Source organism: Macaca nemestrina, chromosome 3, assembly GCF_043159975.1.
Source record: "Macaca nemestrina isolate mMacNem1 chromosome 3, mMacNem.hap1, whole genome shotgun sequence".
In the NCBI taxonomy this organism is placed as follows: domain Eukaryota; kingdom Metazoa; phylum Chordata; class Mammalia; order Primates; family Cercopithecidae; genus Macaca; species Macaca nemestrina.
The window spans coordinates 158,391,556-158,408,587 of NC_092127.1; the positions used below are offsets into that span (position 1 = coordinate 158,391,556).

The 17,032-nt window shown below is 35.4% G+C and overlaps 1 protein-coding gene across 6 annotated transcripts in view; it reads right to left on the reverse strand.

Moving 5' to 3' along the window:
• The window catches only part of LOC105487734 (kelch like family member 5), an 81,324-nt gene that overhangs the window by 30,187 nt on the left and 34,105 nt on the right, over positions 1 to 17,032 (reverse strand). For all 6 annotated transcript variants that reach the window (XR_011621352.1, XM_071093728.1, XM_071093727.1 and 3 more), the window contains 3 exons: positions 15,055 to 15,191; positions 14,125 to 14,321; positions 9,539 to 9,751 (listed from right to left, as the gene is read on the reverse strand). Coding sequence is in view for 5 of the 6 variants with exons in the window: in XM_071093728.1 (XP_070949829.1) it covers positions 9,539 to 9,751; positions 14,125 to 14,321; positions 15,055 to 15,191 (547 nt within the window). In the remaining variant the exon portion in view is untranslated. The remainder of the gene's footprint in view (positions 1 to 9,538; positions 9,752 to 14,124; positions 14,322 to 15,054; positions 15,192 to 17,032) is intronic.

Genomic DNA, 17,032 nt, shown 5'->3' on the forward strand with positions numbered 1-17,032 from the left:
TATTATATGCTTTGCTGCATCTTACCATCTTTACTCAACATTATCTCACGAAAATTCCTCCAGGTCTTCTGAAAAGGTATAGTTCTGATCTATTCTTTTTTTTTTTTTTTTTTTTTTTGAGACGGAGTCTTGCTCTGTCGCCCAGGCTGGAATGCAGTGGCACGATCTTGGCTCACTGCAAGCTCTGCCTCCCAGGTTCACGCCATTCTCCTACCTCAGCTTCCCAAGTAGCTGGGACTACAGGCGCCCGCCACCACATCCGGCTAATTTTTTGTATTTTTAGTAGAGATGGGGTTTCACTGTGTTACCTGGGATGGTCTCGATCTCCTGACCTCGTGATCTGCCCACCTCGGCCTCCCAAAGTGCTGGGATTACAGGCGTGAGCCACCGCGCCCGGCCTGATCTATTCTTTTTAATAACTGAATAATACTCTATAGTATATAGATATGCTAATTTTTTAGCCATTTCCTTATTACAGACATTAACTTTGTTGCAGTATGTACATACATATATTCATATGTATATATACATACATTCATATGTAAATATACTTTTTTCTGCTACTAAAAACAAGTCCAGTACAAAAGTCCTTATGATTAATTTTTACCTTTATAGGATAGATTTCTAAGAATTGAATTGATTCCAGGTGGGTCAAAGTATATATGTATGTATGTATGCATGTGTATGCACATATATGTGTACCTGTGTGTGTCTATGTGTATGATCAATGTTGTCAGATTATTTTCCAGAGTGGCTCACATTCCATTATAGTCATGTATAATAAAGTGGCTCACATTCCATTTTATATATATATAGAGAACCATGTATACATATATATATCTAGAGAGAGAGAGAGCGCCCTATACATATAGCCACGTATATAGCCATATATATGTATATACGGCCATATATATGTGTGTCTATATATAGAGACAGCCATGTATAGCAAAGTAGCTCACATTCCATTATAGCCATATATAAGAGCACAAGACCACAACATTCCTGCCAGGAATAAGTGTTTTAGCTCTTTTTGTTAATGATATCACATTTTCCCTTTAATTTGAATTTTTCTGATAAGTGAATATAAGCATTTAAAAATATTTTGACCATTTGTACTTTTTTCTTCCTTTATCTGCCTCCTTTTGTCTACTATCTTTTGATTAAAAATTTGTAAGAGTTCCTTATAATACACACACTAATCCTTTATTTTTCAACTGTATTTTTCTAGATTTTTAATCATTTGTCTATTAAGGTTGTTTCATAATACTTTTGCTATTCAAATAATTTTTCATTTTTAGGTCATCAAATATGTGTCTTTCTTTTCATAGTCCTGCTTAGAAAGTCTTTTTGCTTCAGTTTGTAGATGTAGTCTCCTAGATTATCTGGCAAGATTTTATTGTTTTCTTTCATTTAGGCCAAGGATCCATGTGAAATTCATTTGTTTTGGAATTAATGTTTAAAAAGAGTAAGAGTGGAGGAGCATTTTTATTTTCTTTAAGATCAAGAGCCAGTTCTGTACCACTTAATAAATAACCCCCTTCATTTCCAACTGAATTGAATCTTGGTCATATATTACATTCCATAAATAGATCTCAAGGTATATGAGGTTTTTCTTTTAATTCTTTATTCTGTTCTATCGATCTATTTGTCTACTCCTATTTCTAAATAGCATATTTTACTACAGTGTCTTTATAGCATATTCTGATACCCGATATTTTTAGGTTGTCCCTCGCTGTTAACTTTCATAGCTTTCTTGGCTATTATTGTGCCTTTATTTTTCATGTAAACTTAAGACAAATTTATCCAGTTTTTTTTTTTATCCTGATTCTCTTGGAATTCTAATAAGAACTTAAATTTATTTATTAATTAAATTTATTAATTTTGTTAATTTTTGAAGAACTGATGTTTTTATATTAAGTCTTTCTGTTCAAGAAGCCTTTCCATTTGTTGTATAGCTTTCTACATATTATACCTTTCTTGATTATACATTTCCTATATATTTTATTATTTTCATTGCTATTGGGAATGGGTTTTAAAAGTTTATTTCATATATGTTTTGCAGGAGAGAAAATCTACTGATTACACTTGTATTAACCTATTACTTTATCAAATTCCCTTATTAAGCTCTATGTGTTATGCAAATAATCATAACTGTCACCAAATAGGGATAGTTGAACATCTTTTTCTAATGTGTATGCCAATTATTTTATTATTGCAATTGCTAAAGCCTTCTAAAGAATGTTAAATAATTAGGATGATAGAGTATCTTGTTTCTGGTTTGAATTGATATGGTTTTAGTGTTTCATTATTTAGGACAATAGTTGCTGTAACATTTAGTCATCTATTTTTATTATATTCAATAAAGATAATATAGATTTTCATTGTTTGTTTGTTTGTTTTTTTTTTTTTGAGACGGGATGTCTCACTGTCGCCCAGGCTGGAGTGTGGTGGCGCAATCTCAGCTCACTGCAACCTCTGCCTCCCAGGTTCAGGCAATTCTCCTGCCTCAGCCTCCTGAGTAGCTGGGATTACAGGCCTGCACCACCACATCCAGCTAATTTTTGTATTTTTAGTAAAGAAGGGCTTCACCATATTGGCTAGGCTGGTCTTGAGCTCCTGAACTCAAGTGCTCCTCTTACCTTGGCCTCCCACAGTGCTGGGATCACAGGCATGAGCCACCATGCCTTGCCCCTTCATAGGTTTCTTAATGATCATTTCATTATTCCTGGAAAAAGACCTTTCTGGTCAGAGTGTATACTTTCGATACACTGCGGGTTGTATTTGTTATATTTCTTTACAATTTTATTGGGGCATATTTTACATGTCCTAATTTATCCATTCCAAGTACACAATTCAGTGATTTGTAGTAAATTACCAAGTTGTGGAACCATTACCATAAAACCGTTCTGAAACATTTTCTTCACCTCAATTACATCCCACATGCCCATTTACTGTTGATCCTCATTCCCGTCTTCTGTCCCAAGCACTAATCTGTCTCTACAGATTTGCTTTTGCTGGACATTTCATATACAGAGAATCACAATGTGGAGACTCTGGTGTCTTGCTTCTTTCCCTTAGCATACTTTTGAGACTTGTCCCTGCTGTAGCTACTCGTATCAGTGCTTCATTTCTTTTTATCGTTGAATAATATTCCACTGTCGGTCTATTCCTCATTTTATCCATCCATTCATCAGTTGATAGATGCTTCTTAGGTTGCTTCCAGTTTCAAGCTATTATGGATAAAGCTGCCAAGAACGTTTATGTACAAGTCTTTGTGTGGATATATTTCTCTTGGGTAATTATTACCTAGGAGTAGAATTGCTGGGGCATATGGCAAATTTATGTTTAACTTTTTAAGAAACAACCAAACTTGTTTTCTAAAGTGGCAGCACCACCTTACATTCCCACCAGCATTGTATGAGGGTTCCTGTTTTTGCACATCCTCACCAATTGTTAGTTTGTCTCTATTTTAGCCATTCAGGAAGGTGGAAAATGTGGTTTTATTTTGCATTTTCCTAATGACTAATGATGTTGATGATATGTTCATGTTTTTATAGAGGAAGAGGGAAACAGTCTCTAAAAAGAGTCACTATAAAAAAGTTGGTGGCATTTGGAAACTAGCACTGCATACCAAAGGCAAAAAAGCCAAAATAAGACATAAGTCCCCTGACCTACACCAGAATTTACATTTTGGTATTAATTACTCCACATTTTTTTCTATGCATACAAAACATAGTTATACTTGTCACAGAAACCATTAGTGAATATGCATAAAGTTGGCTCATTAAGGTTAATTTTAATGTTTATGTTAATTCTATTATATACAATTACTTTAGTCGTTTCTAAATAAAAATATGTGAAAAAAATGTAGAAAGTAAACTCTTGGGAGACTCAATAGTAACTGCAATTTGAAGCAAAGTATATTTCCTAATATACAGATAGTATATATAAATTATGAATAAGTAGGATTAATTACATTTGAATTAAAAAAGTCATTAATCTAAGTATCAGATTAATCAAATGGGAGGAACCAGATATCATTTAGAAAATTATTCAGAAGACACTGAGAGAAAACTACAAAATATATATTCTCATGTACTCTGCATTTTTGGTGAATACTAAATGCCTTCTCTGCTATAAAAGAAGAGCAAATTATTAAAATGAAAGCATTCATAATACAGGAACAAAGTTTCATTTTGTAAATTTTTATCCTCATTCATATTTGTTCACCTTATGACTACTGCTCTAAAACTGTCCCCTCAAACACAAATAGAATGTGAATAATTTATGAACTCTATACATGTTAAAAAAATGTTTTGGAGGCTGGGCAAGGTGGCTTATGTCTATAATCCCAGCATATTGGGAGGCTTAGGCAGGAGGATCACTTGAGGCCAGGAGTTTGAGAGCAGCTTGAGCAACAAAGTGAGACCCTGTCTCTACAAAAAATTAAAAAAAAAAAAACTAGTCAGATGTGTGATGGGGCACAGCGACTGTAGTCTCAGCTACTCGAGAGGCGGAGGTGGGAAGATGACTTGAACCCAGGAGTTTGAGGCTGCAGTGAGCTATGATTGTGCCACTACACTCAAGCCTGGGTGACAGAGTGAGACCCTGTACAAAAAAAAAAAAGTTGTTTTAGTATCAAGACCTTGTAAACCAAAAGAATGCTAAAGGTAAATACTGACTCATTGTATATTTCCGACTTTCTTTAGAAAACAATACTAAACTGAGATTAGAATAGCAGAGACTCAGATACTTATAAATTCAGGCTAAATATTGAAAACATTTACAATTTAGGTGTCAAAATCTTTTAAATAATGTATATATGTTCTAGTATTTCTAGTCACATGGTTTACAATTTGATCAAATTGAAATGTTTGGAATGCTTTCAAAAGTAAGATAAAATCAATCACAGTACTTTGAGAAGCTGAGGTGGGAGGATCACTTGAGTCCAGTAGTCGAAGACCACTCAGGGCAACATGGTGAGACCCTATTTCCACAAAAAAATTTTAAAAACTGGCTGGGCACTGTGGCTCACACCTGTAATCCCAGCACTTTGGGAGACCGAGGTGGGTGGATCTCTTGAGGTCAGGAGTTCGAGACTAGCCTGGCCAACATGGTAAACCCTGTTTCTACTAAAAATACAAAAATTAGCCAGGCATAGTGGCATGTGCCTGTAATCCCAGCTACTCAGGAGGCTGAGGTACGAGAATCGCTTGAACCCAGGAGATGGAGGTTGCAGTGAGCAGAGATTGCGTCACTGCACTCCAGCCTGTGCGACACAGCAAGACTCTGTATCAAAAAGACACAAACAAACAAAAATTTTAAAAACTTGCTGGGCATGGTGCTGTTGGTGGTGTGTGTCTGTAGTTCCAGCTACTCAGGAGGCTGAGGTGGGAGGATCTCTTGGGCCCAGGGGATTGAGGCTGCAGTGAGCCATGATCATACCACAGCACTCCAGCCTGTGCAATAGAGTGAGACCCTGCCTCAAAATAATAAAATAAAATGACCATAAATACTTCTCTTCTGGATTATTCAGAGTTTTTAAAAAAGTCATACAAAGGTCTGGCACGGTGGCTCACGCCTGTAATCCCAGCATTTTGGGAGGCTGAGGTAGGTGGATCACCTGAGGTCAGGAGTTTGAGACTAGCCTGGCCAACATGGTGAAACCCTATCTCTACTAAAAATACAAAATTAGTTGGGCATGGTGGCTTGTGTCTGTTAATCCCAGCTACTCGGGAGGCTGAGGCAGGAGAATCTCTTGAACCCAGGAGGCAGAGGTTGCAGTGAGATAAGATTGTATCACTGCACTCCAGCCTGGGCAAAAAGAGCAAAACTCCATCAAAAAAAAAAAAAAAAAAAAGCCATGCAAAAATGATCATCAGGCATTATTTCCTATATTATTTTAAGAATCTACTGTTGGAGACACTATGATAAAATTACTGCATGTAAGTTGAATCCCTTCTAGCCAGGGTAAGTGGAATGTTTCATATTAACAGAGTAGGATAAAATCTCATTTAGTTGGTATCACTGGAAAAGGAGCTATTTCATAAAAATAAATTCTCTTGGTAATCAGACCTAATCCGAATTTTAAGAATATTAGTCATTTATTATTTGATTGGCATATGGCAATTTAATAATTGTTATATTTTCCTACCTTTTAAAATAAAACATACAGGATACAATCCAACACTTTCTTCATTATTTTAGTGTCTACTTCAAAACTTTATTATCTGATAACTCTAATTCTGCAATCTTGCCATTCACTTTTGGCAATGAAAAAAAACAACCCTGCCAGTATCTCTAAATGTCACAGTACTGCAGCACAGTATCATCACTGTAGGAAAGAAAAACGTTCTGAGAGGTAAAGTAACTTGTTTAAATCATACAAGGCAATGTGGCTTCCATCACCACTACTTATGGTGGACAATGGTTCTCACACTTGAGGATGCATCAAAGCCACTGGAAGACTTATTAAAACACCATTTGCTAGGCCCCAGCCCCAGAGTTTCATATTCAGTAGGTGTGGGGTGAGGCCTAATCTGTATTTCCAAGAAGTTCCAAGTAGTGCTGATCTTCCTGTTAGGGATCACACTTTGAGAACCACTGGGCTAATCCACTGGATTTCCCTTCCTTGTCTTCTCTGTAGCAAAGGATGATGATAAAACTTCGTCCTTTTTGAAGTATGATATCAATTTTTAATAACACTCCAGTTATTTAGCCAGGTTTGGGAACAACCTCTATATACTGTGCCTCCTAGGGTTCCATCCCAAGCACTCTTGTGTACTCCTTGGCCAGTGTCATTCTCTTGCCTTTGGATTCAACAATCTAAGGAAGTAGTTTTCAAAAAAAGTCTAAGGACTTCAGAGTCCTTAGACTCTAAAAGAATTAAAGGTGCCAAGAAGCTTTGGGAACATGATTCTTCAACTTCCTTCCCCATTCCCTGAATTAGCTCTTCATTCTATATTCCTTGTTTCAATCGAGAGCACCTTTTAATCAGCCTAATTGCACAAATCAGAGTCAGTCTCAATTCCTCTTTTCGTATAATCTCACCATTCAATCATTAAGTTTTGTCAAACTGACCTCATAAATAGCTCTTGAGCCTGGTAATTTCTGTCTATATCCATTGCCAGAGTGTGCCTCATTCACTTGTCTGAATTCCAAAAGCCTTCCTAATGGGTTTTTGGCTTTGACCCCTCAGATCCATTCTCCACAATGCAGTTACAGTAACCTTTCTGAAATAAAATTATAATTATTCCATTCCTATTAAAAAATCCTTTAGTGCTTCCTCCTTGCTTTCAGGATAAAATTCAAACTCCTTGGCATAACTAGAGGTTCTCCATGTTCTGGTCCATTCCTCTCTTCAGTCTCATCTCTTGACTTTATCCCCTTTTATTCCTGCACTCTACCTTCACATTCCAAAATACAATATATTTGCTCGTGACTTCATGATGAAGTACAGCTCCTATTTCTCCTGGTTATCATGCCCCCTCTTTTGGGTGGCTAATTCATAATGTGGATCAAATAACACTGTAAGAAGTTCTCCCTGCTTTCTCGTCAACCCCCCCTTTTGGGTGGGTTACTTCCATTATTTTCAGAATGCCACATTCACGTATCTGTCACAGTCTTCATCTCATTATAATCACTGATTTATTTTTTAATCTATTTCTTCCTCCATCTGATACCATCTCCCTGCTACCTCCAGCAATTTTACACACAGTACATTCAAGAGGCAGAATGGTTGGTTTAGTGGATAAGGTACAGAACTGTTCTTGGGTTCAAGTCCCACCTCTGCCTCTTATTAGCCCTATGATGTTAGCCAAATAGCAAAAACCAGTTAAAACCACAATGCAGAAAGAGAGGAATTTATGCAATCACACTGTGATTTTGAACATATGGATTTACTTTTTTGGTCTGTCACTTCATTTGCACAACAGGTGTTGGAACAAATGATCTCCAAAATGCCTTTCAACCCTAAGAACTTATGGCTAGGATTACCAGTAGTATCCCGGATAAGAGATATTTTAAAGGTCTATGAGTGTCGTGCAAATATAGTATCATGAATATTTGAAACTACAGAAGTGAACTAAATTGTCAGGTTACTTAATTGCACAGATTCTTTTCAAAGTCAAATAGGATTTTTCAGATTTGGTTTGATTTCATCTAGAAAGAATTTTTTAAAATCTGCTAAGTAGCAGTAAAAATGTAACTCCCTTTTAAAAATCTGATTTCAAGAGAAACATTTTATCATGTTACTTTTCCTGAATTATCAACTCATGCAGTTTCAGTCCTATGTATTTATACAATATTCTATTTCTGAAGAGGAAGGTCTTACAAAGCATCCACATTGATTACTGTCTCTGTAATGTAAAGAACAGTAACTTTTGCTCACAGCAGCAGGAAATAATGCATTATGCTCAAGATAACTGCAAATAAGAGAACATTTATGACACTTTAAAAAAAGAAAAAGAAAGTCTGAACTTGAACAGTAACAGCTCATTCTTTTTCTGCTTTCAAAACCTCTTTCACCATTCAAGGCCTTGAGATAGGCAGCAAAGTATGCAGGGAAAATTTTTATATACTCCAGTGAAAATTGTAAAAAGGGGAAAACTATGCATGTAAATGTTATGACTGATTCCCTTGAATGCACCAACTAGATAGCTCTTAATTCTGAAATAATATTTTTATTCATAGCACATTTTATGTAATAGAGCATGTTTCTGATCCTTATAATAATCCTGTGAGATTGTCAGGGAAGACATTATCTCTACTTGACAGATGAAGAAACTGAGCTGTGTGAATATGCCAAGTCACAGAGTTTTAAAATGTCAGAGCTTTGACTACTAATATACCTTATTAATCTATATATCACCAGAATCCAATATTTTGTGGACACTTTATTAAACATGTGGCAAAGAAATTAAGCTAAATTTTCTGGTTTCTAGAGTCCAGTGCTCCTTTTATTAGCAGTTTTAGTAATTCTCCTCCAATTGGTAGGATAGGTTTGTAGCTGAGTCAATTAAATTACTAACCCCAAATCAAGAATGTTACTTAACTGAGGATGGGCATGGTGGCTCACGCCTGTAATCCCAGCACTTTGGGAGGCCAAGGCAGGCAGATCACCTGAGGTCAGGAGTTTGAGACCAGTCTGGCCAATATGGTGAAACCCTATCTCTACTAAAAAATATAAAAATTAGCTGGGCATGGTGTCACGCACCTGTAATCCCAGCTACCTGGGAGGCTGAGGCAGGAGAATAACTTGAACTGGGGAGGCAGAGGTTGCAGTGACCTGAGATCGGGCCACTGCACTCCAGCCTGAGCAACAAAGCAAGACTCCATCTCAAAATAAAATAAACAAAAAAAACCAATGTTACTTAATTGAAGCAATTTAGGTAGCCAGATCTTCTGGACTGAAAACATAAGCAGAATTTTGTTAGCTACTATCTTTTCACCTACACATTTCATAGGAATACATGTAAAATTACTTTCTTTGATAGAATAGGCAAAGAAAAATTCCTATAAACAAGTACCTATTAATTACCTGTGGTGCAAGAAGAGGTAGCCTAATATAAGCCAAAAGTTTACTTAGATCTTTCCGTCTCTGTTCCAAATCATGACGGACCCAAGTAAGAAGTGCATTCAATATTGTCTCCTCATTAGGAATGTTCATGTCATCACTTGCCAAGAGCTTTGCAATTTCGCTGGCTGGTAATAATACAAATTCCTGGTTTCTGATTACTTCCATGAAATGCTCCTAGAGGGAAGAAATAGCAGATAAACAATATTGTCCCTTCTGACCATCACAATTTACTTAGAAGAAAGTAAAAGCTTTTTGTGTTAGCTACCAAACACAATTTATATTTTAGACCTTACAATGTACTACTACTTGTTAGGAAAGAAACACAGCAGAGAAAAAAAAATTAAACTGCAATTATGTTGTTAAACATATATAAGTAGAATTAAAGTGTTATATCACTTATTACATTTAAAAAATGGACCTGGGACATTTAAGTATTGCTTCACTCAAGTTAGGAAATACTTTTGGCAATTCTTTTGAAGGAAGAGAGAAAAAATGAATTAGACACTGAGATGTATGATACTCTAACACGAGAAGTGGTTGGATTTGTGGTTTGGATTTGTAGGTGCTGAAGAATTTGGCCAGCAGTGGAGCCAAACACCTAGAGAGCTTGGTTACTTCTCTAACTAGGAAATGGCCTCCAGGGTGGCTAGATTTTCCAGAACCTTTCTAGACCACAGATGTCTTCTCAGATCCTCCCTGGAATAAGTATTGTCCTTAGGGTTATACTACAACCATATTGGTCTTCAAAGTCGTTTTAATGATATTTATAAGACCATCTAGGATTTTGGGTCTGTTTTCAAATTTTTAATCTCTTTTAAGGGTCTGTTTTTTAATTTGTTATATGTTCTAAGTGTCTGTTTTTAAATTTTTAATCTCTTCTAATATAATTTACAAAGCTCTTTTGGTCTCATAGGAAAAAGGACCAAAGTGGGGGAAAAAAGTAGTGACCTACAATGCCCTGGGATCAGGACATTAGATGACTCAGTCCTGGCCTCACATTAGAATCAAATCCTCTATAATTGGAAATGGGAAATAAAAATGCCGTTAGGTGTGAGATGACCTTGATAGGCTATTATGCTAAATAATCAGGAGAGAAGGAAACCATACAATCTGATTTGAAAGGTTGTAAGTCTTAATGAATGGATAGTTGACATAGTTATAATATAAATGCAAATGCTAGACACATATTGTCCCTTAATGTTTTTCTCATATTTCCTGATGTATTATCGCTGTCTCAGCATGCAGAGGTTCACTAAAGAAGCTAAGGCTGTTTAAATTAGAGCTAGAGATAAGGACTATCAATAACTATCTTCTATATTAAAATGAGAATTATATTTTCCATATAGCCTGTGGTAACCCGAGTGAGGTACTGATCTAAAATATATATTAGCTTGGCATTCTTATCAGTAGAAGTTCTAAAGGGGAAAACCATTCATGAATAATTAATGAAGTTCAATTGCTTCAATTTATCACGATTTCTTCAAGGATGTCTAAATGAGTCTATTTTAAATGATGGATCATCATTTCAGAAACATATTTTAATAAAACTTCAATGCTAGAATGGCTCCAAGCAAAATGTTCTATTGAATTGCATACTGACATTCTTTTAGTAACACATAGCAAGAGCTACAAAAATGTTGAAACTCTCAACCCAGTTATCCCATTTGTAATTTAAACCTTAATAAATAATTTGTAAGCAAAAAACAAAGCTGAATACCTAACAATACTTCTCTGTATTATTATTTACAGTGGTAAAAAATGGAAAATAGCCTACATGTTCAGTTATGGGGAGCTGTATATTAAATAAGCATTAAAAATTTCAAAGACAAAGATCACGTAGCTACATGGAAAGATACTTATGATAAAATGTTAGGTGAGACTGTGAAGAAACTGAAATAATAACATGTATTTCCAATTCCTTAAACATATAAAGTATAATCGACAGATATATACATTGGTATGACTATGCCATACTTTCAAATGGCATTAACTGGATTTCATCAGTAACAAAAGGACTATCATGTAAATATTCACTTGACAAATTATTTGTTGATATATCTATTTCAGAATAATGCCCATTCCATTGTAGTATAATTTACATTAAGTGAAAATTGAGTTTTTCAACAACTTATGAAATACTACTGAACTCAATCAAGGTTGAATACAAAGTATTTTTCAAAGGTATTAATTTGGTTTTGAAGCAGCTACTTTAGCAGATCTCAACGTTTTTTATAAGTCTTCTAGATTGAGAAAGACAATTTTAAGTTTTAAAATTAAATGTTTTTATTTGTGTCATAAATTTGAAATGACAATAAATAGTTGTAATGATACAACCAGTCTTAAGACTTTTTTAGAGGTTATATGACTTGCTCCAGGTCATGTTCAGTGGCAGGGAGAATGAGAAAACAGGTTTCCAGATTCATGGATCCTGGGGAGGACTCCTCATCCTTTACCACTTGTATTCGTGCAGGATCAGTGAACATCCCCAGTCCATGCACCATTCACTGATTGGACTCACTGGCGTGGTATTATGCTGTATATTTTAAATCCATATTAAAATACACACAACTATCATGCTACCAAACACTTGCTAGCACTGTGCCCTTTCCCCCTTTGGAATAGTTTTTAAGCAAATGAAATTATGGAGGGATTTATTTAAATTGAAGATTGAATTTTGCAATACATTTTCATTTGGTTTCCATAGCAACAATTCAAATCAGACAATCTGCCTCTAAATTACTTATTGTTATTAGAATTCAATTTCATGTCTCTGTTAAAACTGAATAATGTTAAATAATGGCCTTGAGAAAAAAAATCTACCACAACTAATTGGCTATGAAAATAGCTTTAAAAACATCCAGCTAATTTAAATTTAATTTCTGTGTAAGCCTTAAAGCAGCAAGCGTGCCTCTACTGTAAACAACAGGAGTGACCTAAATGCATACAAATGTTTTCACCTGAATAAAACTCCTTCCTAGAAAAAAGATGATTATTCAAATTATAAACTGATTATGAAGAAAAAAATCCAACTTTATATTCATCTCATTCAAAAAAGTAGTTGAAATCGCAGGTGTATGGTTAAAATGAGAATCTACAAAGAAAGATAAAGACTGAGGGAAAAAAACATTTCAATGGACTTAATTTTTAAAACGTCAACATAATAGCACACTAGGGCTATATATTATTGTCCTGTTGTACAATCTCTTATTTTTCCAGTTGAGGCTCTGTGACTATCATAAACAAGAAACATTCCTGAGAAAATGATTACACCACAGGGAGGAAAACCAATCATAAAGGCTGTGGTTTTGTGAGTGCTTTTGTTCCCTCTCATAAATTTCTATTGTGTTGGATAGGAAATCTATATAATGATGATGACAACAATGGAATGAGACTCACTGACTGGATATATGACATGCCAATCAATGTTCTGACGGCTAAACTTCTATTAACTCATCTAATCCTCACACCAAGCTCAAGAAGTAGACAGAACTGATCTTCCCAATAGTTTGTAAATACCTATTCTTAAAATTTTTCCAAATCTCTATTTCTCTAATTAAAGATTCCTAAAGCACTCTCAATCTTTTCATAACCCAACTCAATGGAACGATGAAGGAGAGGGTAGGCAAAATAACATTTCCTAAATGCTGATAAAATCAGTAATATCCACAACTGTACACATGTATGTGAATGTTCACATTTTTTCTTCTCTTAGAAACTGTATTGCCCTAAACTGAAGCATTTAAAGCAACAGTTTTTAGTCATTGCTCAGGTGTGAAGAACTGTTACAGTGTGGCAACATGAACATTCCTCAAAAACCCATGCACCCTCCCTTGCCTGCACCCCTCTACTGTTAAGACCATACAGGGTGGTCCTAACACTATGCTCTCAACATGACCTTATTTTCTTACTCTCCTAGGTCAACCCATTTTTTAACTTTTAAGTTCAGGGGTACATGTGAAGATTTGCTATACAGGTACACTTCTATCATGGGGGTTTGTACAGATTATTTCGTTTTATTATCCTTCAGGCTACTGAATCAGAACCTCCTCTATGATTTATTGAGCACATAATTTGCTATAATGAATAAAAACATCATTATACATGGCTGTAAATACTTTATACATAGTCAGATTTATCCTTAACAAAAAGCCTCCCATTCATCCTCTACCAATATGCTGCAACCTCTGTCACCAATTTCTATCAGTGAAATTTCTATCAGTGAATACAATCCTGAAATTCATCCATGTGCAGCAAAGTAAAATGTTTGGGGAGAGTCCTATTTTTAAAAGCAGCAAATCTGAAAATCTTAATGGAACAGGCCTAGGCCACTGTTCTGTTTCCCAGGGACTGCTTTAGGGCTTGATTCATACACCCAGGAGAAGTATTACTCAGTGCTTTCCCATTATAACTCAATGAAAATATGACACACTAGGCAATGAAACTCAATCTCAAGACATGTGGCAGAGCCATGGGAAAACAGTAACATGTAGATAAGCCTGCAACAATAAGAAATATGCATTTGGAGGATACTTTCAAAAAATACATACCATAGTATAATTGTGAGCCACTTTATGCAAATCTGTACAACCTTGGGCATCAGCAAAAGAACGAATTCCAAGACAGTTGGATGGATGAAGCTGTTTCATTAAAAACTTACAGCATGCTTCTACAACCTGTGAAAGCTGAAGAAGGCAAGCTGTAGATAACAGGCACTCAATATTATCTTCTTTTAATTCAAGGCGGCCTTAATGATAAAAAGAAATTCCATTAGCTATGGAACTACATTAACCTTATTTTATAAAATAACTGATGTTAACAGTGGTGGTTCCATGTAAGAGCTCATTACATGCATTACAGACCTACATGGTTTAAGACATCCCAAAACGAAAAAAAGGACTAAATGGAGAAAAATTATTAGCTCCTTGAGACATCTACTAAAATAAAAACTAATGGCTTATTTTCAGAATTTTTAAATGATACATTAGTTAGTAACTTACATCTACTATATACCTGTGTAACTCTCAATTTTTTTTTTTTTTTTTTTTTTTAGACAGGGTCTTTTCTATTGCCCAGGCTGGAGTGCAGTGGTGTAACCAATGGCTCACTGCAGCATTGAAATCCTGGGCTCAAGCGATCATCTGTCCCGCCTCAGCTTCCCGAAGTGCTGGGGTTTACAGGTGTAAGCCACTGCATCTGGCCAACTCTCAAATTTTAAATGTAAAAATCTGACACTACATAATTAATTTAATTTTTATATTAACATTTTAAAGGGCCATTCAAAAACTTAATTATGATAACAATTTTAAAGGTTTTAATATGGAGATTTTAATTTATCACCAGGTTAAATACAAAAGGGTAGTGATGACAATGGCAGACTTAACTGTTAGCTATGGCATGCTTTCTAAAAACAAAAATCCGAAATCTAATAATACAACATAAATCTAAGAGGTTTTAATTTACATTTTCAGACTTGTTACCTGTATAAGCATACTGGATCAAGGACCACAATGAATTTGGTTCTACACCTTCCATTTTTATTTCTTCTTGTCTTGCTTCTCTGACATCATTAGTAAACATGGCAGCAAAATAGTCTGAGACAGAGGAGAGCACCAATCTGAGAACACATTAGGAAAAAAAAAATCAATGACCACATTCAAGTTGATGTTCATTAATAAATGCTGCTGCTTCTTTTTTTATTTGTTACTCATAGTGCATGGTACTAGGAAATGCGTTTTAAGCTTGACAAATTGCTTTATGCTCTAGTTCCTTCCTTTGAATAATAAATTACCATTACCAAATTTTCTGCTGAGGTGAATGCTTTACCAGCTCACTACTCAAATCATGCTTTATAACATCCAGAAAACAAGCTACAAGCCCATAGCATCAAATCAACTATATAAAGGAAAAAATGTAAAAGTTATTGTTTGCTTATCACTTTTGAAAATAAAGTAAGCCATTTTAAAAAAATTTAATTATAGAGTAGTGAATATATAGGAGACATTTGAAAATGGTTTTTGCTAGCAAGTTTTAAACTTTTATAATAGTCTATTATTATCTTAGTCTGCATTTTGTTAAAAATTATGTTGTAATAACACTATACAACTATATTTTTTATAATACAATTATAAAATATATTAGCTATGTCTCTAAGTTTTTGATGGTCATATATAATACATTTAAATTATAATTTTTTTTTTTTTTTTGAGACAGAGTCTCATTCTGTCTCCTAGGCTGGAGTGCTGTGATCTCAGCTCACTGCAACCTCTGTTTCCCAGGTTCAAGCAATTCTCCTGCCTTGGCCTCCCCAGTAGCTGGGATTACAGAGATGGCCACCACGTCCAGCTAAGCTTTTTATTTTTAGTAGAGACGGAGTTTTGCCATGATGGCCAGGTTGGTCTTGAACTCCTGGCCTTAAGTGATCAGCCCGCCTGGGCCTCCCAAAGAGCTGGGATTATAGGCATGAGTCAAGGCACCCGGCCTTATTTTTGAAACAGGCATTTTTTCACTGGATAATGTCTTGAAGACATTTCCATGTCAGCACACTTAAATAGATTTTAAATAAATATTTTCATTTTTAAAAGTAATAAGGATTATGATATAGATAATCATTGGGTCCCTCTCTAATTCCATTTTCTTACCTCCCCAGGAGTGGCATTGCTGAGTCATAAGATTTGCCAAAGTAAGGTACCAATTTAGACCCCACCAGCACTGTATAAGACTAATATTTTCCCCATAATATTATCAGATGTTAAAATTTTTGGCTATCTATGTAGTGTTAAATGCCATCTCATTGTTGTTTCAATTTTCATTTATCTGATCGCTAGTGAGGTTTTTCAAATGCTTATTGGCCACCAGTTGCTTCTTCAGAAAATTGCCTATTCATTCATTCATTCATTCATTCATTCAATGAACAAATACTGATGTGTGTCCAATAAGTACTGGGTACTGTTCTAGATACTTGAGATACATCAGGGTACAAAATAAGACAAAAGATCCCTTCCTTTGTGGAGTCTTACATTTAGAGGGTAGGGAGACAATGATCAGCAGAAGTAAATTCTATAGTATATTAAGAGGTGATAAGTGCTAAGGGGAAAAAAAGTAGGGCAAAGGCAAATGGGGAAAGGGTGGTGAGTTTAAATAGGTGGTCTCACTGGAAAGTGACATAGGAAAAGATCTGAAGGAGGTTTAGGATTTGGTCATGCAGGTAACTGGGAATAGCCTTCAGGCAGAAGAAATAGTGCAAAAATCCAAAGGCAGGAGCAGCATGCCAGGCACATGCAAGGAACTACAAGAGGTTGAGTGGCTGATGCTGACTGAGCAAGACAGAGACCAATAGGACAATACTAGAGCGATACGGCAGGCTGGATCGCATACGCCATTGCATGTACTTCATCTTTCACACCCAGTGACATGAGGAGTCAATGAAAGATTCAATCAAATAAATGACTGAATCTG